This window comes from Pristiophorus japonicus, chromosome 11, assembly GCF_044704955.1.
Source record: "Pristiophorus japonicus isolate sPriJap1 chromosome 11, sPriJap1.hap1, whole genome shotgun sequence".
NCBI classification, from domain to species: Eukaryota; Metazoa; Chordata; class Chondrichthyes; family Pristiophoridae; genus Pristiophorus; species Pristiophorus japonicus.
The window spans coordinates 154,212,450-154,239,010 of record NC_091987.1 but is presented as its reverse complement, the minus strand read 5'-3'; the positions used below and the strand labels follow the sequence as shown (position 1 = coordinate 154,239,010).

General features: G+C 53.2%; 1 protein-coding gene across 1 annotated transcript in view; it reads right to left on the bottom strand.

Annotated features, from left to right (window-relative positions):
* Positions 1 to 26,561, bottom strand: part of LOC139275620 (myelin-associated glycoprotein-like) — a 94,572-nt gene that overhangs the window by 35,902 nt on the left and 32,109 nt on the right. Inside the window, exon 3 of the mRNA XM_070892792.1 lies at positions 9,212 to 9,271. Coding sequence (XP_070748893.1) covers positions 9,212 to 9,257 — 46 coding nt within the window. The 5' untranslated portion in view covers positions 9,258 to 9,271. The remainder of the gene's footprint in view (positions 1 to 9,211; positions 9,272 to 26,561) is intronic.

Genomic DNA, 26,561 nt, shown 5'->3' with positions numbered 1-26,561 from the left:
CACTCTCACTTATACATACACTTATACACTCAGAAATACACGCTCACATATACAAACACACTTATACACTCACACTATCACACACTCACTTATACACTCATACTTTCACACACTCACTTAAACACACACACTTACACACACATACTTATATACACACTTATACATACACTTATACACATTTACTTAGACAGACACATACACACTCACTTATACACTAGCACTTTCACACACTCACCTATACACACTCACTTATACACACTCTCTTATACACACACACTTTCACACACTCACTTATATAAACTCACTTATACACACTCACTTACACACTCACACTTTTACACATTCAATTCTATACTCACACTTTCACACACTCACTTATAAACACTCACTTATACACACACACCTATACACACAATTTCACACACTCACATATACAAACTCACTTATACACGCTCAATTATACACTCACGTTTATACACACTCGCTTATACACACACTTTCACACGCTCACTTATAAACACTCACTTATACACACACACCTATACACACAATTTCACACACTCACATATACAAACTCACTTATACATGCTCAATTATACACTCACGTTTATACACACTCGCTTATACACACACTTTCACACACTCACTTATACACACTCATTTATACACTCACACTTTCACATGTTCACTTATACACATTCACTTATATACACTCACTTATACACACTCACATATACACTCACACTTATGCACATAAACATATACACACACACTTTCACAAACTCACTTATACATACTCACTTATACACACTCACTCATACACTCACACTTTCACACACTTATGCACTCACATGCATACACACACACTTATACATTCACACTTATAAACTCACGCCTTCACACACTCACTTATACACTCACACTTATACACACACATTCACTTACACACTAACACTTTCACACGCTCATTTATACATTCACACCTATAAACTCACACTTTCACAAACTCACATATATACTCACACTTTCACACACTCATTTATACACTCACTTTCACACATTCACATATACACTCACACGTTCTCACACTCACTTATACACTCACACATATATACACTCACTAAGACACACACATGTATACACACTCACATACACACTGACATACACACACACTTATACACACATTTATACACTCAAACTTATACACTCATATTTATACACTTATACTAGTACAATCACACTTACACACACCCATTTATCCACACTCACTTATACACACTCACTTATAAACACACAGTTATAAACTCACACTACCACACACACACAGTTATACACACGCTCACATAAATACACTCACTTATACATACACATATACACACACTCACGTATTCACTCTCACTTATACACACTCACTTATACATACATACTTATACACTCACATGCACTCACACTTATGCACACACACTTATACACACACCCTTAGACACTCACTATCGCACACAGTTATACACACACACTTACACATTCACACTTTCACACACTCACATACACTCACACTTTCACACACTCACTTATACACACTCACGTATACACACACATTCACACACACACTTATACTCACACTTATACACACACACACACACTTATACACACTGACTTATACACACTGACTTATACACACCCACTTATACACCCACATTTCCACACACCCGCTTACTTTTACACACACATGTATACACACACACGTGTACAAACACATTAATACAGTCACATTTATACACTTACATTATACGCATGCTCACTTATACATACTCACTTATACACACAACGTATACACATGCTCGCTTATAAACACTCACTTATACACACTCACTTATACACACACACTTATTCACTCTCACTTATACACACTCTCTTATACATACACACTTAAACACTCACGAACACTCACACTTATACACTCACACTTATACACACGCAATTATACACACACTTATACATACTCGCTCACATATACACACTCACTTATACACGCACCCTTATACACACACACTCACTTTTACACATGCACTTATACACACTCACTTATAGATTCACATTTATGCACACACACTTATACACACACACACTTATACACTCACAATTCTAAACACTCACTTTGGTACACACACGTACACTCACACCTATACACACAAACTTACACACTCACAATTATACACATTCACTTTTACACACACACATGCACTCACACTTATATACTCACACTTATAACTCATTTATACACACACACTTATAAATACTCACTCACTTATTCACACTCACTTATACACACACACTTATACACACTTACTTATACACTCACACCTAGGCATACACACTTCCACACACACGCTCACTTATACATTCACTTATGTACACACATTTATACACTCACACTTTTATACACACACTCACTTATACGCACACACTTATACACTTACACATGCACACACACTTATACATACATTTATACATGCACACTTATACACACTCATTTATAAACTCACTTATGTACTCACACTTTCCCACACTCACTTATACACTCACACACTCACTTATACACACTCATACACATACACATATACTCAAACTTTTCACACACACTCTCACTTATACACACTGACTTATACAGCGTCACTTATACACACACACTTCTACACACTCAATTATACACACACGCATACACTCACATTTATACACGCATACACTCACATTTATACACACTCATTTACACACACTCACTTATATACACACACTTACACACACACACTTATACACTCTCACTTATACACACTCCCTTATACACTTACACTTATATATATGCTCACTTATACTCTCACACTTATACACTCACAATTATGCACACACTTATACTCACACTTATACACATATGCTCACTTATAACACTGACTTATACAGACACTTATACACACACACTTATATACACTCAAATGTACGCACGCACTTATACACTCAAATTTATGCACTTACACTTATACACACTCACTTATACACACACACTTATACACACTCACTCACTTAAACACACTCACTTATGTACACACACTGATACACACTCACTTATACACACTCACTCACTTAAACACACTCACTTATGTACACACACTGATACACACTCACTTATACACACAACATATACACATGCTCGCTTATACACACTCACTTATACACACACACTTATACACACACACTTATACATACTGACTTATACACACACAGTTATACTCACGCTCACATATATACACTCACTTGTACACACTCAATTATACACACACACTTATACACACACTCACTTATACGCTAACACTTATACACTCACACTTATACCCACACATATACACTCACAATTTCACACACTCACATATACACACTCACACTTATACACATACACTTATGCACATGCTCTTATACATACAAACTCACGTATACACACCCACTAATATACACACACTTATGCACACACTCTTATACGCTCACATTTTCACACACTCACTTATACATACACACTTATACCCACACACATACACTCATAATTTCACACACTCACATATACACACTCACTCACTTATACACTCACACTTATACACACACACTTATGCACACACTCTTAGTCATACACACTCACTTATACTCATTCACTTATACACACACACTTATACACTCACACTTACACACACACACTTATACACTCACACTTATGCACACACACTTATACACTCACACTTATACATACACACATATACACTCACACTTATACACTCACACTTATACACACTCACTTATACTCACTCACTTATACACACACACTTGTACACTCACACTTATACCCACACACATAAGCAATGGCAAACATTTAAAGATCACGTGGATGAACTTTAGCAAATGTACATCCCTGTCTGGAGTAAAAATAAAACAGGGAAGGTGGCTAACAAAGGAAATTAAGGATAGTGTTAAAGCCGAGGAAGAGGCATATAAATTGGCTAGAAAAAGCAACAAACCTGAGGACTGGGAGAAATTTGTAATACAGCAGAGGAGGACAAAGGGTTTAATTAAGAGGGGGAAAATAGAGTACGAGAGGAAACTTGCAGGGAATATAAAAACTGACTGCAAAAGCTTCTACAAATATGTGAAGAGAAAAAGATTAGTAAAGACAAATGTAGGTCCCTTGCAGTCAGATTCAGGTGAAATTATAATGGGGAACAAAGAAATGGCAGACTAATTGAACAAAATACTTTGGTTCTGTCTTCACGAAGGAAGATACAAATAACCTTCCGAAGGTACTAGGGGACAGTGGGTCCAGTGAGAAGAAGGAACTGAAGGATATCCTTATTAGGCGGGAAATTGTGTTAGGGAAATTGATGGGATTGAAGGCCGATAAATCCCGGGGGCCTGATAGTCTGCATCCCAGAGTGCTCAAGGAAGTGACCCTAGAAATAGTGGATGCATTGGTGATCATTTTCCAACAGTCTATCGACTCTGGATCAGTTCCTATGGACTGGAGAGTAGCTAATGTAACACCACTTTTTAAAAAAGGAGGGAGAGAGAAAACGGGGAATTATAGACCGGTTAGCCTGACATTAGTAGTGGGGAAAATGTTGGAATCAATCATGAAGGACGAAATAGCAGCACATTTGGAAAGCGGTGACAGGATCGTATCAAGTCAGCATGGATTTATGAAAGGGAAATCATGCTTGACGAATCTTCTGGAATTTTTTGAGGATGTAACTAGCAGAGTGGACAAGGGAGAACCAGTGGATGTGGTGTATTTGGACTTTCAAAAGGCTTTTGACAAGGTCCCGCACAAGAGATTGTTGTGCAAAATCAAAGCACATGGTATTGGAGGTAATGTACTGACGTGGATAGAGAACTGGTTGGCAGACAGGAAGCAGAGAGTTGGGATAAACGGGTACTTTTCAGAATGGCAGACAGTGACTAGTGGAGTGCCGCAGGGCTCAGTGTTGGGACTCCAGCTCTTTACAATATACATTAACGATTTGGATGAAGGAATTGAGTGTAATATCTCCAAGTTTGCAGATGACACTCAACTGGGTGGCGGTGTGAGCTGTGAGGAGGAAGCTAAGAGGCTGCAGGGTGACTTGAACAGGTTAGATGAGTGGGCAAATGCATGGCAGATGCAGTATAATGTGGATAAATGTGAGGTTATCCATTTTGGGGGCAAAACCACGAAGGCAGAATATTATCTGAATGGCGGCAGACTAGGAAAAGGGGAGGTGCAACGAGACCTGGTGTCATGGTTCATCAGTCACTGAAAGGGGGCACGCAGGTACAGCAGGCAGTAAAGAAGGCAAATGATATGTTGGCCTTCATAGCTAGGGGATTTGAATATAGAAGCAGGGAGGTCTTACTGCAGTTGTACAGGATCTTAGTGAGGCCTCACCTGGAATATTGTGTTCAGTTTTGGTCTCCTAGTCTGAGGAAGGACGTTCTTGCTATTGAGGGAGTGCAGCGAAGGTTCACCAGACTGATTCCCGGGATGGCTGGACTGTCATATGAGGAGAGACTGGATCAACTGGGCCTTTATACACTGGAGTTTAGAAGGATGAGAGGGGATCACATAGAAACGTATAAGATTCTGACGGGACTGGACAGGTCAGATGCGGGAAGAATGTTCTCAATGTTGGGGAAGTCCAGAACCAGGGAACATAGTCTTAGGATAAGGGGTAGGCCATTTAGGACCGAGATGAGGAGAAACTTCTTCACTCAGAGAGTTGTTAACCTGTGGAATTCCCTGCCGCAGAGAGTTGTTGATGTCAGTTCACTGGCTATATTCAAGAGGGAGTTAGATATGGCCCTTACGGTTAAGGTGATCAAGGGGTATGGAGAGAAAGCAGGAAAAGGGTACTGAAGGAATGATCAGCCATGATCTTATTGAAAGGCGGTGCAGGCTCGAAGGGCCGAATGACCTACTCCTGCACCTATTGTTCTATGTTTCTATGTTTCTCACAATTTCACACACTCACATATAATCACTCACACTTATACACACACACTTATTCACATGCTCTTTTACATACAGACTCACGTATGCACACCCACTAATATACACACACTTATGCACACACAGTTATACACTCACACTTATACACACTCACTTATACACACTCACATACAAACATTCTTATACACTCACACTTATACACACACACTCACTCATTTATACACACTCACTTATGCACACCCACTAATACACACGCACTTATGCTCACACGCTTATACACACTCACTTATACATTCACACATACACACACTTAGACACACATACTCACTTATACACACTCACACTTCCACACACACACTCACTTATATACTCACACTTCCACACACTCACTCACTTATACACGCTCACTTATACACTCATATTTATGCACACACTTATGCACACACACATATATACACACTCACTTATATGCATACACTGAAACACACACACTTATACACAAACTTATACACACTTATAGAGACACACTTATATACTCACACTTATACACATGCTCACTTGTACTCACACTTATGTGCACACACACTCACTTATACACACTCACTTATACACACTCGCCTATACACACTCACTTATACACACGCACACATATATACATTGACTTATACATATACACTTACACACGCTCACTTATACACACTCATTTATACACACACACACTTATACGCTCACACTTTCACACACACTCACTTATACACTCACACTTATACTCATACTTATACACATACGCTCACTTATACACACTGACTTATACAGAGACACATACACACACTTATACATACTCAATTATATGCACACACTTATACACTCACATTTATACACTTATATTTATACACATGCTCACTTATACACACACATTTATGCACATGCTTACTTATACACTCCCACATACTCACACTTATACATACACACTCACTTATACACTCACAATTATACACACTCACTTTTACACACACACATACACTCACACATACACACACTTATACACACTCACTCACTTATACACACTCATTTATATACACACATACTTATACAGTCACACATACACACTCAATTATACACTCACACTTTCACGCACTCACTTATACATTCACGCTTTCACACACTTACTTAACCACTCACACTTTCATGCACACACTCATTTATTCACTCAGATACACACACACTTATACACACTCACTTATACACATTCACTTATACACTCACACTTATTCACTCACACTTATTCACTCACTCACTTACACACTCACACTGATACACTCACACTTATACACTCACTATTATGCACACAGTTATGCACACACACTAATACACACACACTCACTTATACACTCACATTTCCACACACACACTCACTTATACACTCACACTTATACACTCACAATTATGCACACAGTTATGCACACACACTAATACACACACACTCACGTATACACACTTATACACACACTTATACACACACACACTCACACTTTCACACACACACACACTCAACTATACATTCACGCACTCACTTATACACTCACACTTATACACTCACAATTATGCACACAGTTATGCACACACACTAATACACACACACACTCACGTACACACACACTTATACATACACGCTCACTTATACACACTGACTTATACAGAGACACTTATACACACGTTTACACATTCAATTATACGCACACACTCACACTTATACACATGCTCACTTATACTCACACTTATACACACACACTCACTTATACGCTCACTTATACACACACACTTATACACTCAAACATATACACTCACACTTATACACACACACAAACACACAGTTATACACACTCACTCACTTATACAGACTCATTTATAAACACACATTTATTCACTCATACTTATACAGTCACACATACACACCCAATTATGCACTCACACTTTCACACACTCACTGATACCTTCACATTTGTCACACTCACTTATACACTCACGCTTTCACACACTCACTTAACCACTCACACTTTCATGCACACACTCATTTATACACTCACATACACACACTTATACACACACACTTATACACACACAGTATAAGTGTGAGTGTATAAGTGAGTGTGTATAAGTGAGTATGTGTGTGAAAGTGCGAGTGTATAAGTAAGTTTGTGAATGTATGTGTATAAGTGAGTGTGTGAAAGTGTGATTGTATAAATGAGTGTTTATAATTGTGTGTGTATCAGTGTGCATGTATAATTGAGTCTGTGTGTATAAGTGTATGCGTATAAGTGAATGTGTATAAGCGAGTGTGTGTAAACGTGTGTATAAGTGAGCATATGTATAAGTGTAAGTGTAAAAATGAGTGTGTATAAGTGAGTGTGTATAAGTGAGCGTGTGTATAAGTTGTGTGTATAAGTGACCGTGTGTATAAGTGTGAGTGTGTGTGTATAAGTGAGTGTGTATAAGTGAGTGTGTATAAGTGAGTGTGTATACGTGTGTGAGTATGACTCACACTTTCACACACTCACTTATACACACGCACATACTTATACACTCACAACTTCACTCACACACTCACACTTATACACACATACTTATAAACATTCACTTATACACTCACACTATCACACACACTTTCACACTCTCGCTTATACACTCAGTTATACACACATACTTCCACACACACACTCACTTATACACTCACACTTATACACACACTCACTTATACACACACATTTATACATTCACACATACACACACACGTATACACCCACACTTATACACTCATGCTTATATACACACACTGATAGACACACACTTATACACTCACACTTTCACACACTCACTGATACATACTTACAGATACACATGCACACACACACACACGCACACACGCACTCATGTGTACCCACAGATTCACACACAAACATTCACTCATTAACACACACATATAGAAACACATGCTGTCATACACACTCATGTACACACACACACAAACTTATGCTTGCATTCACGCACACTTACATATACTCATTCCATGATCCGATATTCACCCTATGAGTGAAGGCTGAATCTGTTCCCTTTCATTAAATGGCTCCTCACTCAATCCAAAGGCGAGAATGAGTCCAGTGCCCCGAATATAGCTCAGAAAGAAACATGTACCTGGCAGCAAGTTGAGAAAGATTGGCATCAATCTGAGGACCTCCATCTTCAGTTCCTCTCCTAAATGTAAAAATAAAAACAGGAAGTCTTTGACCAAGTCTGATCGACTCTTCTTTTATCAACCAGCAACAACTTGCATTTAGAGCGCACCGTTCAGGTCGAGAAACAGTCCAAGGTGTTTCAGCAACGTCAAGCCAAGGAAGGTGAGATCAGGAAGGGATGGCCAAAACCAACGGCAAACAGGAAACGATTAGTTGCTCCATCAGGCCCTTTGCTGGGTGTCCCGGCTTCACAGCCGTGGCGACTTGAGTTTAGCGCTCTCTCTCTCTCGCATCTGAGTCAGAATGTTGTGGGTTCAAGTCCCCACTCCAGAGGCTGAGCTCATAATCTAGACTGACACGCCCCCGCGTCAGTACTGAGGGAGTGCCGCACTGTTGGAGGGGCAATACTGAGGGAGCGCTGCACTGACGGAGGGGCAGTACTGAGGAAGTGCTGCACTGTCGGAGAGGCAGCACTGAGGGAACGGCACACTGTCGGAGGGTCAGTGCTGAGGGAGTGCTGCACTGTCCAAGGGCCAGTACTGGGGGAGTGCTGCACTGTCGAAGGGGCAGTATTGAGGGAGTGCCCCACTGTCAGAGGGGCAGTAGGCAGTACTGAGGGAGCGCCACACTGTCAGAGGGGCAGTAGGCAGTACTGAGGGAGTGCTGCACTGTCGGAAGGTCAGTACTGAGGGAGTGCCGCACTGTCCAAGGGCCAGTACTGGGGGAGTGCTGCATTGTCGAACGGGCAGTACTGAGTGTAAAGTCCTGTCTCCTCAGTACAGATTCACACGAGGCATGTAATGAAGTCAAGGTCACTCTGGACCTGCACCTTTATTTCACAGCTCTGGAATGCTGCACTTGCCTGAGACCTGTCCTTATATACCTGTCTCTTGCAAGGTATGCTGGTGGTTACAGTCATATCTTATTACAGTCATGTATAGCATGTGAGGATACACTTATATATAATAATGTAAGATACATGACATCACCCTCCCCCAAGGTCTTATTGTCTTTATAGGTTCAGTCTCTCAGGTGGTCTACGCTCTCGCGTGGAGCGTCTGAGTTGTGGTTCAGTTGTTTGCCTTGGTGTCTGTTTTTCTTTGGGTGTGGTTGCTGGTATCGCGCCTGGGCTGTCTGTTTCGAATGGTGTGATTGTTGTTGACTTGCCTGGGTTGTCTGTTGGAATTGCCCTTTCCTCAGGTTGTTCCCTCTGTCTGTCCACCAGGTGTGGTGTGAGTTCCACATTGTGGTCTGCCTCTGGTTCCGCAGTGTTGTTGGTAAATCTGCTTTTGACTTGGTCTACATGCCTCCGGCAGGTTTTGCCATTGTCCATTTGTACTACCAGTAGCCTGTTTCCTTCCTTGCCCATTACTGTACCTGCAAGCCATTTGGGACCCCTTCCATAGTTTAGTACAAATACTTTGTCCACTATCTCATTCCATCTCCCCCTCGAATTTCTGTCATGGTACTCAGTCAGCTTACGGCGCTTTGCCTCAACGATTTCGTGCATGTCTGGGAGGATTAATGAGAGTCTTGTTTTTAAAGTCCTTTTCATCAACAGTTGCACGGGGGGGATCCCAGTCAGTGAGTGCGGACGAGATCTGTATGCCAGCAGCAGTCGCGACAGGTGACCCTGCAGCGTGGGACCTTGGATTTTAAGCATGCCTTGTTTAATGATTTGCACTGCTCTCTCCACCTGGCCGTTGGAGTCTGGCTTGAATGGTGCCGTCTTGACGTGATTTATGCCGTGGTGAATTATAAAGTCTTGGAATTCTGCGCTGGTGAAGCACGGACCATTGTCACTGACTAATATGTCAGGGATTCCGTGCGTTGCAAACATGGTTGCGAGGCTCTCCACAGTGGTGGAGGTTGTGCACGAGTTTAAAATGGTGCATTCGATCCACTTTGAAAATGCATCTACAACGACGAGGAACATTTTGCCCATGAATAGGCCCGCATAGTCTACGTGCACCCGCGACCACGGTTTGGTCGGCCAGGGGCTCAGTGGAGCCTCCCTGGGGGCATTGCTGAGTTGGGCACAAATGGTGCACCTTTGGACGCAGAGCTCCAAGTCCGCTTCAATACCAGGCCACCAGACGTGGCATCTGGCTATGGCCTTCATGAGAACGATCCCCGGGTGCTCGCGCTGGAGCTCCCGGACAAATGCCTCTCTGCCTCGCAGAGGCATGACTACTCGGCTGCCCCACATCAGGCAGTCTGCTTGTAGTGATAGCTCATGCATGCGTCTGTGAAAGGTTTTAATTCCTCGGGGCAGGCATCGCGAACCTCTGCCCAGTCACCGGTTAGGACACATCTTTTTACTAAGGATAATGTGGGGTCGCTGGCCGTCCAGGCTCTGATTTGGCGAGCCGCCATGGGCGAACCTGTGGACTCAAAGGCATTGATTGCCATGACTATCTCACAGTCCTGTTCGTCAGAGCCTTCCGTGGTCGCCAGGGGTAGCCTGCTGAGCGCGTCGGCATAGTTGTCTGTGCCTGGTCTGTGCCTTATGGTATAGCCAGCATGAGTGCCCACCGTTGAATTCGCGCCGAGGCGTTGGCGTTTATTGCCTTGTTCTCGGATAGGAGGGACGTGAGGGGCTTGTGGTCGGTTTCTAACGCGAACTTGGCCCCGAAAAGCTATTGGAGCATCTTTTTGACACCGTACACGCAATCGAGCGCCTCCTTCTCTACCATTCCGTACCCGCGCTCCGCCCACGAAAGTGACCTGCAGGCATAAGCTATGGGTTGTAATTTGCCCGCACTATTGACATGTTGCAAAACGCACCCAATCCCACCCTCATCGCCACTGTAAAGTCCTGTCCCCTCAGTACAGATTCACACGAGGCATGTAGTGAAGTCAAGGTCACTCTGTACCTGCACCTTTATTTCACAGCTCTGGAATGCTGCACTTGCCTGAGACCTGTCCTGATATACCTGTCTCTTGCAAGTGCACCCTTGGTGGTAAGGTATGCTGGTGGTTACAGGTCAAATCTTATTAGAGTCATGTATAGCATATTAGGATACAGTTATATATAATAATGTAAGATACATGACACTGAGGGAGTGCCCCACTGTCAGAGGGGCAGTACTGAGGGAGTGCTGCACTGTCAGAGGGGTAGTACTGAGCGAGCGACGCAATGTCGGAGCATGAGTGCTGAGGGAGCGCTGCACTGTCTAAGGGGCAGTACTGAGGGAGCGCTGCACTGTCTAAGGGGCAGTACTGAGGGAGCGCTGCACTGTCTAAGGGGCAGTACTGAGGGAGCGCCGCACTGTCTAAGGGGCAGTACTGAGGGAGCGACGCACTGTCTAAGGGGCAGTACTGAGGGAGCGACGCACTGTCCAAGGGGCAGTACTGAGGGAGTGCCACACTGTCGGAGGGGCAGTACTGAGGGAGCCCCGCACTGTCGGAGGGGCAGTACTGAGGGAGTGCTGCACTGCTGGAGGGGCCGTACTGAGGGAGTGCGGCACTTTCGGAGGGGCAGTAGAGAGGGAGCACCACACTGTCTGAGAGGCAGTACTGAGGGAGCGCTGCTCTGTCGGAGGGGCAGTACTGAGGGAGCGCCACACTGTCTGAGAGGCAGTACTGAGGGAGCGCCGAAGTGTCGGAGGGGCAGTACTGAGGGAGCGCTGCTCTGTCGGAGGGGCAGTACTGAGGGAGCGCCGCACCGTCGGAGGGGCAGTACTGAGGGAGCGCTGCACTGTCAGAGGGGCAGTACTGAGGGAGCACCGCACCGTCGGAGGGGCAGTACTGAGGGAGCGCTGCTCTGTCGGAGGGGCAGGACTGAGGGAGCACCGTACTGTCGGAGGGGCAGTACTGAGGGACTGCTGCACTGTCGGAAGGGCAGGAATGAGGGAGTGCGGCACTGTCGGAGGGGCAGTACTGAGAGAACGCCGCACTGTCTGAGGGGTAGTACTGAGGTAGCACTGCACTGTCGGAGGGGCAGTACTGAGGGAGCCCCGCACTGTCGGAGGGGCAGTACTGAGGGAGCGCCGCACTGTCGGAGGGGCAGTACCTAGGGAGCGCAGCACTGTCGGAGGGACAGTACTGAGGGAGCGCTGCACTGTCGGAAGGGCAGTAATGCGGGAGCCCCGCACTGTCGGAGGGGCAGTATTGAGTGAGCGCCGCACCGTCAGAGGGGCAGTACTGAGGGAGCACTGCACTGTCGGAGAGGCAGTATTGAGGGAGCACTGCAATGCCGGAGGGGCAGTACTGAGGGAGTGCTGCACTGTCGGAGGGACTGTACTGAGGGAGCACTGCACTGTCGGAAGGGCAGTACTGAGGGAGCGCCGCACTGTCGGAGGGGCAGTACTGAGGGAATGGCCTACTGTCAGAGGGGCAGTACTGAGGGAGCACTGCACTGTCGGAGGTGCAGAACTGAGGGAGTGCTGCACTGTCGGAAAGGCAGTACTGAGGGAGCACCGCACTGTCGGAGGGGCAGGACTGAGGGAGCATCGTACTGTCGGAGGGACAGTACTGAGGGACTGCTGCACTGTCGGAGGGGCAGTACTGTGGGAGCGCTGCACTGTCTGAGGGACAGTACTGAGGGAGCGGCGCACTGTCGGAGGGGCAGTACTGAGGGAGCGCAGCACTGTCAGAGGGGCAGTACTGAGGGAGCACTGCACTGTTGGAGGGGCAGTACTGAGGGAGCGCAGCACTGTCAGAGGGGCAGTACTGAGGGAGCACTGCACTGTCGGAGGGGCAGTACTGAGGGAGCGCTGCAGTGTTGGAGGGGCAGTACTGAGGGAGCGCCGCACTGACGGAGGGGCAGTACTGAGGAAGCGCTGCAGTGTTGGAGGGGCAGTACTGTGGGAGCGCTGCACTGTCTGAGGGACAGTACTGAGGGAGCGGCGCACTGTCGGAGGGGCAGTACTGAGGGAGCGCTGCACTGTTGGAGGGGCAGTACTGAGGGAGCGCAGCACTGTCAGAGGGGCAGTACTGAGGGAGCACTGCACTGTCGGAGGGGCAGTACTGAGGGAGCGCTGCAGTGTCGGAGGGGCAGTACTGAGGGAGCACTGCACTGTCGGAGAGGCAGTACTGAGGGAGTGCTGCACTGTCGGAGGAGCAGTACTGAGGGAGCGCCGCACTGTCGGAGGGGCAGTACTGAGGGAGCGTTGCAGTGTTGGAGGGGTAGTAGTAAAGGGGCGCTGCACTGTCGGAGGGGCAGTACTGAGGGAGTGCTGCACTGTCGGAAGGGCAGTACTGAGGGAGCACCGCAGTGTCGGAGGGGCAGTACTGAGGGAGTGCCGCACTGTCGGAGGTGCATTACTGAGGGAACGCCGCACTGTCGGAGGGGCAGTACTGAGGGAGTGCCGCACTGTCTGAGGGGCAGTACTGAGGGAGCGCCGCACTGTCGGAGGGGCAGTACTGAGGGAGCACCGCACTGTCGGAGGGGCAGTACTGAGGGAGTGCTGCACTGTCGGAGGGGCAGTACTGAGGGAGCACCGCACTGTCGGAGGGGCAGTATTGAGGGAGTGCCGCACTGTCGGAGGGGCATTACTGAGGGAACGCCGCACTGTCGGAGGGGCAGTACTGAGGGAGTGGCGCACTGTCTGAGGAGCAGTACTGAGGGAGTGCCACACTGTCTGAGGGGCAGTACTGAGGGTGCGCCGCACTGTTGGAGGGGCAGTACTGAGGGAATGGTCTACTGTCAGAGGGACAGTACTGAGGGAGCGCAGCACTGTCAGAGGGGCAATACTGAGGGAGCACTGCACTGTCGAAGGGGCAGTACTGAGGGAGCGTTGCAGTGTTGGAGGGGTAGTACTGAAGGAGTGCTGCACTGTCGGAAGGGCAGTACTGAGGGAGCACCGCAGTGTCGGAGGGGCAGTATTGAGGGAGTGGCGCACTGTCAGAGGGGCAGTACTGAGGGAGTGCCGCACTGTCGGAGGGGCAGTACTGAGGGAGTGCCGCACTGTCTGAGGGGCAGTACTGAGGGAGTGCCGCACTGTCTGAGGGGCAGTACTGAGGGAGTGCCGCACTGTCTGAGGGGCAGTACTGAGGGAGCGCTGCACTGTCAGAGGGGCAGTACTGAGGGAGCACTGCACTGTCGGAGAGGCAGTACTGAGGGAGTGCTGCACTGTCGGAGGAGCAGTACTGAGGGAGCGCCGCACTGTCGGAGGGGCAGTACTGAGGGAGCGTTGCAGTGTTGGAGGGGTAGTAGTAAAGGGGCGCTGCACTGTCGGAGGGGCAGTACTGAGGGAGTGCTGCACTGACGGAGGGGCAGTACTGAGGAAGCGCTGCAGTGTCGGAGGGGAAGTACTGTGGGAGCGCTGCACTGTCTGAGGGACAGTACTGAGGGAGCGGCGCACTGTCGGAGGGGCAGTACTGAGGGAGCGCAGCACTGTCAGAGGGGCAGTACTGAGGGAGCACTGCACTGTTGGAGGAGCAGTACTGAGGGAGCGCAGCACTGTCGGAGGGGCAGTACTGAGGGAGTGCTGCACTGTCGGAGGGGCAGTACTGAGGGAGCACCGCACTGTCGGAGGGGCAGTATTGAGGGAGTGCCGCACTGTCGGAGGGGCATTACTGAGGGAACGCCGCACTGTCGGAGGGGCAGTACTGAGGGAGTGGCGCACTGTCTGAGGAGCAGTACTGAGGGAGTGCCACACTGTCTGAGGGGACAGTACTGAGGGTGCGCCGCACTGTTGGAGGGGCAGTACTGAGGGAATGGTCTACTGTCAGAGGGACAGTACTGAGGGAGCGCAGCACTGTCAGAGGGGCAATACTGAGGGAGCACTGCACTGTCGAAGGGGCAGTACTGAGGGAGCGTTGCAGTGTTGGAGGGGTAGTACTGAAGGAGTGCTGCACTGTCGGAAGGGCAGTACTGAGGGAGCACCGCAGTGTCGGAGGGGCAGTATTGAGGGAGTGCCGCACTGTCGGAGGGGCATTACTGAGGGAACGCCGCACTGTCGGAGGGGCAGTACTGAGGGAGTGCCGCACTGTCTGAGGGGCAGTACTGAGGGAGCGCCGCACTGTCGGAGGGGCAGTACTGAGGGAGCACCGCACTGTCGGAGGGGCAGTACTGAGGGAGTGCTGCACTGTCGGAGGGGCAGTACTGAGGGAGCGCCGCACTGTCGGAGGGGCAGTACTGAGGGAGCGTTGCAGTGTTGGAGGGGTAGTAGTAAAGGGGCGCTGCACTGTCGGAGGGGCAGTACTGAGGGAGTGCTGCACTGTCGGAAGGGCAGTACTGAGGGAGCACCGCAGTGTCGGAGGGGCAGTACTGAGGGAGTGCCGCACTGTCGGAGGTGCATTACTGAGGGAACGCCGCACTGTCGGAGGGGCAGTACTGAGGGAGTGCCGCACTGTCTGAGGGGCAGTACTGAGGGAGCGCCGCACTGTCGGAGGGGCAGTACTGAGGGAGCACCGCACTGTCGGAGGGGCAGTACTGAGGGAGTGCCGCACTGTCGGAGGGGCAGTATTGAGGGAGTGCCGCACTGTCGGAGGGGCATTACTGAGGGAACGCCGCACTGTCGGAGGGGCAGTACTGAGGGAGTGGCGCACTGTCTGAGGAGCAGTACTGAGGGAGTGCCACACTGTCTGAGGGGCAGTACTGAGGGTGCGCCGCACTGTTGGAGGGGCAGTACTGAGGGAATGGTCTACTGTCAGAGGGACAGTACTGAGGGAGCGCAGCACTGTCAGAGGGGCAATACTGAGGGAGCACTGCACTGTCGAAGGGGCAGTACTGAGGGAGCGTTGCAGTGTTGGAGGGGTAGTACTGAAGGAGTGCTGCACTGTCGGAAGGGCAGTACTGAGGGAGCACCGCAGTGTCGGAGGGGCAGTATTGAGGGAGTGGCGCACTGTCAGAGGGGCAGTACTGAGGGAGTGCCGCACTGTCGGAGGGGCAGTACTGAGGGAGTGCCGCACTGTCTGAGGGGCAGTACTGAGGGAGTGCCGCACTGTCTGAGGGGCAGTACTGAGGGAGTGCCGCACTGTCTGAGGGGCAGTACTGAGGGAGCGCTGCACTGTCAGAGGGGCAGTACTGAGGGAGCACTGCACTGTCGGAGAGGCAGTACTGAGGGAGTGCTGCACTGTCGGAGGAGCAGTACTGAGGGAGCGCCGCACTGTCGGAGGGGCAGTACTGAGGGAGCGTTGCAGTGTTGGAGGGGTAGTAGTAAAGGGGCGCTGCACTGTCGGAGGGGCAGTACTGAGGGAGTGCTGCACTGACGGAGGGGCAGTACTGAGGAAGCGCTGCAGTGTCGGAGGGGCAGTACTGTGGGAGCGCTGCACTGTCTGAGGGACAGTACTGAGGGAGCGGCGCACTGTCGGAGGGGCAGTACTGAGGGACCGCAGCACTGTCAGAGGGGCAGTACTGAGGGAGCACTGCACTGTTGGAGGAGCAGTACTGAGGGAGCGCAGCACTGTCGGAGGGGCAGTACTGAGGGAGTGCTGCACTGTCGGAGGGGCAGTACTGAGGGAGCACCGCACTGTCGGAGGGGCAGTATTGAGGGAGTGCCGCACTGTCGGAGGGGCATTACTGAGGGAACGCCGCACTGTCGGAGGGGCAGTACTGAGGGAGTGGCGCACTGTCTGAGGAGCAGTACTGAGGGAGTGCCACACTGTCTGAGGGGCAGTACTGAGGGTGCGCCGCACTGTTGGAGGGGCAGTACTGAGGGAATGGTCTACTGTCATAGGGACAGTACTGAGGGAGCGCAGCACTGTCAGAGGGGCAATACTGAGGGAGCACTGCACTGTCGAAGGGGCAGTACTGAGGGAGCGTTGCAGTGTTGGAGGGGTAGTACTGAAGGAGTGCTGCACTGTCGGAAGGGCAGTACTGAGGGAGCACCGCAGTGTCGGAGGGGCAGTATTGAGGGAGTGCCGCACTGTCGGAGGGGCATTACTGAGGGAACGCCGCACTGTCGGAGGGGCAGTACTGAGGGAGTGCCGCACTGTCTGAGGGGCAGTACTGAGGGAGCGCCGCACTGTCGGAGGGGCAGTACTGAGGGAGCACCGCACTGTCGGAGGGGCAGTACTGAGGGAGTGCTGCACTGTCGGAGGGGCAGTACTGAGGGAGCACCACACTGTCGGAGGGGCAGTATTGAGGGAGTGCCGCACTGTCTGAGGAGCAGTACTGAGGGTGCGCCGCACTGTTGGAGGGGCAGTACTGAGGGAATGGCCTACTGTCAGAGGGACAGTAGTGAGGGAGCGCAGCACTGTCAGAGGGGCAGTACTGAGGGAGCACTGCACTGTCGGAGGGGCAGTATGAGGGAGCACTGCACTGCCGGAGGGGCAGTACTGAGGGAGTGCTGCACTATCGGAGGGGCAGTACTGAGGGAGCACTGCACTGTCGTCGGGGCAGTACTGAGGGAGCACTGCACTGTCGGAGGGGCAGTACTGGGTGAGCGTCGCATTGTCGGAGGGGCAGTACTGAGGGAGCGCCGCACTGTCGGAGGGGCAGGAATGAGGGAGTGCGGCACTGTCGGAGGGGCAGTACTGAGCGAGCGCCGCACTGTCTGAGGGGTAGTACTGAGGTAGCGCTGCACTGTCGGAGGGGCAGTACTGAGGGAGACCCGCACTGTCGGAGGGGCAGTACTGAGGGAGTGCTGCACTGTTGGAGGAGCCGTACTGAGGGAGTGCGGCACTTTCAGAGGGGCAGTACTAAGGGAGTGCTACACTGTCGGAGGGGCAGTACTGAGGGAGCGTTGCACTGTCGGAGGGGCAGGACTGAGGGAGCACTGCACTGTCGGAAGGGCAGTACTGAGGGAGTGCTGCACTGTCGGAGGGGCAGAACTGAGGGAGCCCCGCACTGTCGGAAGGGCAGTACTGAGTGACTGCTGCACTGTCGGAGGGGCAGTACTGAGGGAGTGGCGCACTGTCTGAGGAGCAGTACTGTGGGAGCGCTGCACTGTCTGAGGGACAGTACTGAGGGAGCGGCGCACTGTCGGAGGGGCAGTTCTGAGGGAGCGCAGCACTGTCAGAGGGGCAGTACTGAGGGAGCACTGCACTGTTGGAGGGGCAGTACTGAGGGAGCGCAGCACTGTCAGAGGGGCAGTACTGAGGGAGCACTGCACTGTCGGAGGGGCAGTACTGAGGGAGCGCTGCAGTGTTGGAGGGGCAGTACTGAGGGAGCGCCGCACTGACGGAGGGGCAGTACTGAGGAAGCGCTGCAGTGTTGGAGGGGCAGTACTGTGGGAGCGCTGCACTGTCTGAGGGACAGTACTGAGGGAGCGGCGCACTGTCGGAGGGGCAGTACTGAGGGAGCGCAGCACTGTCAGAGGGGCAGTACTGAGGGAGCACTGCACTGTTGGAGGGGCAGTACTGAGGGAGCGCAGCACTGTCAGAGGGGCAGTACTGAGGGAGCGCAGCACTGTCGGAGGGGCAGTACTGAGGGAGCGCCGCACTGTCATAGGGGCATTATTGACGGAGCGCTGCAGTGTTGGTAGGGCAGTACTGAGGGAGTGCCGCACTGTCGGAGGGGCAGGACTGAGGGAGCATCGTACTGTCGGAGGGACAGTACTGAGGGACTGCTGCACTGTCGGAGGGGCAGTACTGAGGGAGCGTTGCACTGTCGGAGGGGCAGGACTGAGGGAGCACTGCACTGTCGGAAGGGCAGTACTGAGGGAGTGCTGCACTGTCGGAGGGGCAGAACTGAGGGAGCCCCGCACTGTCGGAAGGGCAGTACTGAGTGACTGCTGCACTGTCGGAGGGGCAGTACTGAGGGAGTGGCGCACTGTCTGAGGAGCAGTACTGTGGGAGCGCTGCACTGTCTGAGGGACAGTACTGAAGGAGCGCAGCACTGTCGGAGGGGCAGTACTGAGGGAGCACTGCACTGTTGGAGGGGCAGTACTGAGGGAGCGCAGCACTGTCGGAGGGGCAGTACTGAGGGAGCACTGCACTGTCGGAGGGGCAGTACTGAGGGAGCGCTGCAGTGTTGGAGGGGCAGTACTGAGGGAGCGCCGCACTGACGGAGGGGCAGTACTGAGGAAGCGCTGCAGTGTTGGAGGGGCAGTACTGTGGGAGCGCTGCACTGTCTGAGGGACAGTACTGAGGGAGCGGCGCACTGTCGGAGGGGCAGTACTGAGGGAGCGCAGCACTGTCAGAGGGGCAGTACTGAGGGAGCACTGCACTGTTGGAGGGGCAGTACTGAGGGAGCGCAGCACTGTCAGAGGGGCAGTACTGAGGGAGCACTGCACTGTCGGAGGGGCAGTACTGAGGGAGCGCTGCAGTGTTGGAGGGGCAGTACTGAGGGAGCGCAGCACTGTCGGAGGGGCAGTACTAAGGGAGTGGCGCACTGTCAGAGGGGCAGTACTGAGGGAGTGCCGCACTGTCGGAGGGGCAGTACTGAGGGAGTGCCGCACTGTCTGAGGGGCAGTACTGAGGGAGTGCCTCATTGTCTGAGGGGCAGTACTGAGGGAGTGCCGCACTGTCGGAGGGGCAGTACTGAGGGAGCACTGCACTGTCGGAGAGGCAGTACTGAGGGAGTGCTGCACTGTCGGAGGAGCAGTACTGAGGGAGCGCCGCACTGTCGGAGGGGCAGTACTGAGGGAGCGTTGCAGTGTTGGAGGGGTAGTAGTAAAGAGGCGCTGCACTGTCGGAGGGGCAGTACTGAGGGAGTGCTGCACTGTCGGAAGGGCAGTACTGAGGGAGCACCGCAGTGTCGGAGGGGCAGTACTGAGGGAGTGCCGCACTGTCGGAGGTGCATTACTGAGGGAACGCCGCACTGTCGGAGGGGCAGTACTGAGGGAGTGCCGCACTGTCTGAGGGGCAGTACTGAGGGAGCGCCGCACTGTCGGAGGGGCAGTACTGAGGGAGCACCGCACTGTCGGAGGGGCAGTACTGAGGGAGCACCGCAGTGTCGGAGGGGCAGTACTGAGGGAGCACCGCACTGTCGGAGGGGCAGTATTGAGGGAGTGCCGCACTGTCGGAGGGGCATTACTGAGGGAACGCCGCACTGTCGGAGGGGCAGTACTGAGGGAGTGGCGCACTGTCTGAGGAGCAGTACTGAGGGAGTGCCACACTGTCTGAGGGGCAGTACTGAGGGTGCGCCGCACTGTTGGAGGGGCAGTACTGAGGGAATGGTCTACTGTCAGAGGGACAGTACTGAGGGAGCGCAGCACTGTCAGAGGGGCAATACTGAGGGAGCACTGCACTGTCGAAGGGGCAGTACTGAGGGAGCGTTGCAGTGTTGGAGGGGTAGTACTGAAGGAGTGCTGCACTGTCGGAAGGGCAGTACTGAGGGAGCACCGCAGTGTCGGAGGGGCAGTATTGAGGGAGTGGCGCACTGTCAGAGGGGCAGTACTGAGGGAGTGCCGCACTGTCGGAGGGGCAGTACTGAGGGAGTGCCGCACTGTCTGAGGGGCAGTACTGAGGGAGTGCCGCACTGTCTGAGGGGCAGTACTGAGGGAGTGCCGCACTGTCTGAGGGGCAGTACTGAGGGAGTGCCGCACTGTCTGAGGGGCAGTACTGAGGGAGCGCTGCACTGTCAGAGGGGCAGTACTGAGGGAGCACTGCACTGTCGGAGAGGCAGTACTGAGGGAGTGCTGCACTGTCGGAGGAGCAGTACTGAGGGAGCGCCGCACTGTCGGAGGGGCAGTACTGAGGGAGCGTTGCAGTGTTGGAGGGGTAGTAGTAAAGGGGCGCTGCACTGTCGGAGGGGCAGTACTGAGGGAGTGCTGCACTGTCGGAAGGGCAGTACTGAGGGAGCACCGCAGTGTCGGAGGGGCAGTACTGAGGGAGTGCCGCACTGTCGGAGGTGCATTACTGAGGGAACGGCGCACTGTCGGAGGGGCAGTACTGAGGGAGTGTCGCACTGTCTGAGGGGCAGTACTGAGGGAGCGCCGCACTGTCGGAGGGGCAGTACTGAGGGAGCACCGCACTGTCGGAGGGGCAGTACTGAGGGAGTGCTGCACTGTCGGAGGGGCAGTACTGAGGGAGCACCGCACTGTCGGAGGGGCAGTATTGAGGGAGTGCCGCACTGTCGGAGGGGCATTACTGAGGGAACGCCGCACTGTCGGAGGGGCAGTACTGAGGGAGTGGCGCACTGTCTGAGGAGCAGTACTGAGGGAGTGCCACACTGTCTGAGGGGCAGTACTGAGGGTGCGCCGCACTGTTGGAGGGGCAGTACTGAGGGAATGGTCTACTGTCAGAGGGACAGTACTGAGGGAGCGCAGCACTGTCAGAGGGGCAATACTGAGGGAGCACTGCACTGTCGAAGGGGCAGTACTGAGGGAGCGTTGCAGTGTTGGAGGGGTAGTACTGAAGGAGTGCTGCACTGTCGGAAGGGCAGTACTGAGGGAGCACCGCAGTGTCGGAGGGGCAGTATTGAGGGAGTGCCGCACTGTCGGAGGGGCATTACTGAAGGAACGCCGCACTGTCGGAGGGGCAGTACTGAGGGAGTGCCGCACTGTCTGAGGGGCAGTACTGAGGGAGCGCCGCACTGTCGGAGGGGCAGTACTGAGGGAGCACCGCACTGTCGGAGGGGCAGTACTGAGGGAGTGCTGCACTGTCGGAGGGGCAGTACTGAGGGAGCACCACACTGTCGGAGGGGCAGTATTGAGGGAGTGCCGCACTGTCTGAGGAGCAGTACTGAGGGTGCGCCGCACTGTTGGAGGGGCAGTACTGAGGGAATGGCCTACTGTCAGAGGGACAGTAGTGAGGGAGCGCAGCACTGTCAGAGGGGCAGTACTGAGGGAGCACTGCACTGTCGGAGGGGCAGTATGAGGGAGCACTGCACTGCCGGAGGGGCAGTACTGAGGGAGTGCTGCACTATCGGAGGGGCAGTACTGAGGGAGCACTGCACTGTCGTCGGGGCAGTACTGAGGGAGCACTGCACTGTCGGAGGGGCAGTACTGGGTGAGCGTCGCATTGTCGGAGGGGCAGTACTGAGGGAGCGCCGCACTGTCGGAGGGGCAGGAATGAGGGAGTGCGGCACTGTCGGAGGGGCAGTACTGAGCGAGCGCCGCACTGTCTGAGGGGTAGTACTGAGGTAGCGCTGCACTGTCGGAGGGGCAGTACTGAGGGAGCCCCGCACTGTCGGAGGGGCAGTACTGAGGGAGTGCTGCACTGTTGGAGGAGCCGTACTGAGGGAGTGCGGCACTTTCAGAGGGGCAGTACTAAGGGAGTGCTACACTGTCGGAGGGGCAGTACTGAGGGAGCGCCGCACTGTCATAGGGGCATTATTGACGGAGCGCTGCAGTGTTGGTAGGGCAGTACTGAGGGAGTGCCGCACTGTCGGAGGGGCAGGACTGAGGGAGCATCGTACTGTCGGAGGGACAGTACTGAGGGACTGCTGCACTGTCGGAGGGGCAGTACTGAGGGAGCGTTGCACTGTCGGAGGGGCAGGACTGAGGGAGCACTGCACTGTCGGAAGGGCAGTACTGAGGGAGTGCTGCACTGTCGGAGGGGCAGAACTGAGGGAGCCCCGCACTGTCGGAAGGGCAGTACTGAGTGACTGCTGCACTGTCGGAGGGGCAGTACTGAGGGAGTGGCGCACTGTCTGAGGAGCAGTACTGTGGGAGCGCTGCACTGTCTGAGGGACAGTACTGAGGGAGCGCAGCACTGTCGGAGGGGCAGTACTGAGGGAGCACTGCACTGTTGGAGGGGCAGTACTGAGGGAGCGCAGCACTGTCGGAGGGGCAGTACTGAGGGAGCACTGCACTGTCGGAGGGGCAGTACTGAGGGAGCGCTGCAGTGTTGGAGGGGCAGTACTGAGGGAGCGCCGCACTGACGGAGGGGCAGTACTGAGGAAGCGCTGCAGTGTTGGAGGGGCAGTACTGTGGGAGCGCTGCACTGTCTGAGGGACAGTACTGAGGGAGCGGCGCACTGTCGGAGGGGCAGTACTGAGGGAGCGCAGCACTGTCAGAGGGGCAGTACTGAGGGAGCACTGCACTGTTGGAGGGGCAGTACTGAGGGAGCGCAGCACTGTCAGAGGGGCAGTACTGAGGGAGCACTGCACTGTCGGAGGGGCAGTACTGAGGGAGCGCTGCAGTGTTGGAGGGGCAGTACTGAGGGAGCGCAGCACTGTCGGAGGGGCAGTACTGAGGGAGTGGCGCACTGTCAGAGGGGCAGTACTGAGGGAGTGCCGCACTGTCGGAGGGGCAGTACTGAGGGAGTGCCGCACTGTCTGAGGGGCAGTACTGAGGGAGTGCCGCACTGTCGGAGGGGCAGTACTGAGGGAGCACTGCACTGTCGGAGAGGCAGTACTGAGGGAGTGCTGCACTGTCGGAGGAGCAGTACTGAGGGAGCGCCGCACTGTCGGAGGGGCAGTACTGAGGGAGCGTTGCAGTGTTGGAGGGGTAGTAGTAAAGGGGCGCTGCACTGTCGGAGGGGCAGTACTGAGGGAGTGCTGCACTGTCGGAAGGGCAGTACTGAAGGAGCACCGCAGTGTCGGAGGGGCAGTACTGAGGGAGTGCCGCACTGTCGGAGGTGCATTACTGAGGGAACGCCGCACTGTCGGAGGGGCAGTACTGAGGGAGTGCCGCACTGTCTGAGGGGCAGTACTGAGGGAGCGCCGCACTGTCGGAGGGGCAGTACTGAGGGAGCACCGCACTGTCGGAGGGGCAGTACTGAGGGAGTGCTGCACTGTCGGAGGGGCAGTACTGAGGGAGCACCGCACTGTCGGAGGGGCAGTATTGAGGGAATGCCGCACTGTCGGAGGGGCATTACTGAGGGAACGCCGCACTGTCGGAGGGGCAGTACTGAGGGAGTGGCGCACTGTCTGAGGAGCAGTACTGAGGGAGTGCCACACTGTCTGAGGGGCAGTACTGAGGGTGCGCCGCACTGTTGGAGGGGCAGTACTGAGGGAATGGTCTACTGTCAGAGGGACAGTACTGAGGGAGCGCAGCACTGTCAGAGGGGCAATACTGAGGGAGCACTGCACTGTCGAAGGGGCAGTACTGAGGGAGCGTTGCAGTGTTGGAGGGGTAGTACTGAAGGAGTGGTGCACTGTCGGAAGGGCAGTACTGAGGGAGCACCGCAGTGTCGGAGGGGCAGTATTGAGGGAGTGGCGCACTGTCAGAGGGGCAGTACTGAGGGAGTGCCGCACTGTCGGAGGGGCAGTACTGAGGGAGTGCCGCACTGTCTGAGGGGCAGTACTGAGGGAGTGCCGCACTGTCTGAGGGGCAGTACTGAGGGAGTGCCGCACTGTCTGAGGGGCAGTACTGAGAGAGTGCTGCACTGTCGGAAGGGCAGTACTGAGGGAGTGCCGCACTGTCTGAGGGGCAGTACTGAGGGAGCGCCGCACTGTCGGAGGGGCAGTACTGAGGGAGCACCGCACTGTCGGAGGGGCAGTACTGAGGGAGTGCTGCACTGTCGGAGGGGCAGTACTGAGGGAGCACCGCACTGTCGGAGGGGCAGTATTGAGGGAGTGCCACACTGTCTGAGGAGCAGTACTGAGGGAGTGCCACACTGTCTGAGGGGCAGTACTGAGGGTGCGCCGCAGTGTTGGAGGGGCAGTACTGAGGGAGTGCCGCACTGTCTGAGGGGCAGTACTGAGAGAGTGCTGCACTGTCGGAGGGGCAGTACTGAGGGAGTGCCGCACTGTCTGAGGGGCAGTACTGAGGGAGCGCCGCACTGTCGGAGGGGCAGTACTGAGGGAGCACCGCACTGTCGGAGGGGCAGTACTGAGGGAGTGCTGCACTGTCGGAGGGGCAGTACTGAGGGAGCACCGCACTGTCGGAGGGGCAGTATTGAGGGAGTGCCACACTGTCTGAGGAGCAGTACTGAGGGAGTGCCACACTGTCTGAGGGGCAGTACTGAGGGTGCGCCGCAGTGTTGGAGGGGCAGTACTGAGGGAGAACTGCACTGTCGGAGGGGCAGTACTGAGGGAATGGTTCACTGTCTGAGGGGCAGTACTGAGAGAGTGCTGCACTGTCGGAAGGGCAGTACTGAGGGTGCACTGCACTGTCGGAAGGGCAGTACTGAGGGAGCACTGCACTGTTGGAGGGGCAGTACTGAGGGAATGGTTCACTGTCTGAGGGGCAGTACTGAGGGAGTGCTGCACTGTCGGACGGGCAGTACTGAGGGAGCACTGCACTGTCGGAAGGGCAGTACTGAGGGAGCACTGCACTGTTGGAGGGGCAGTACTGAGGGAATGGTTCACTGACTGAGGGGCAGTACTGAGGGAATGGTTCACTGTCGGAGGAGCAGTACTGAGGGTGCGCCGCACTGTCGGAGGGGCAGTACTGAGGGAGCACTACACTGTCGGAGGGGCAGTGCTGAAGGAGTGCTGCACTGTCGGAAGGGCAGTACTGAGGGAGCACCGCAGTGTCGGAGGGGCAGTACTGAGGGAGTGCCGCACTGTCGGAGGGGCATTACTGAGGGAACGCCGCACTGTCGGAGGGGCAGTACTGAGGGAGTGCCGCACTGTCTGAGGGGCA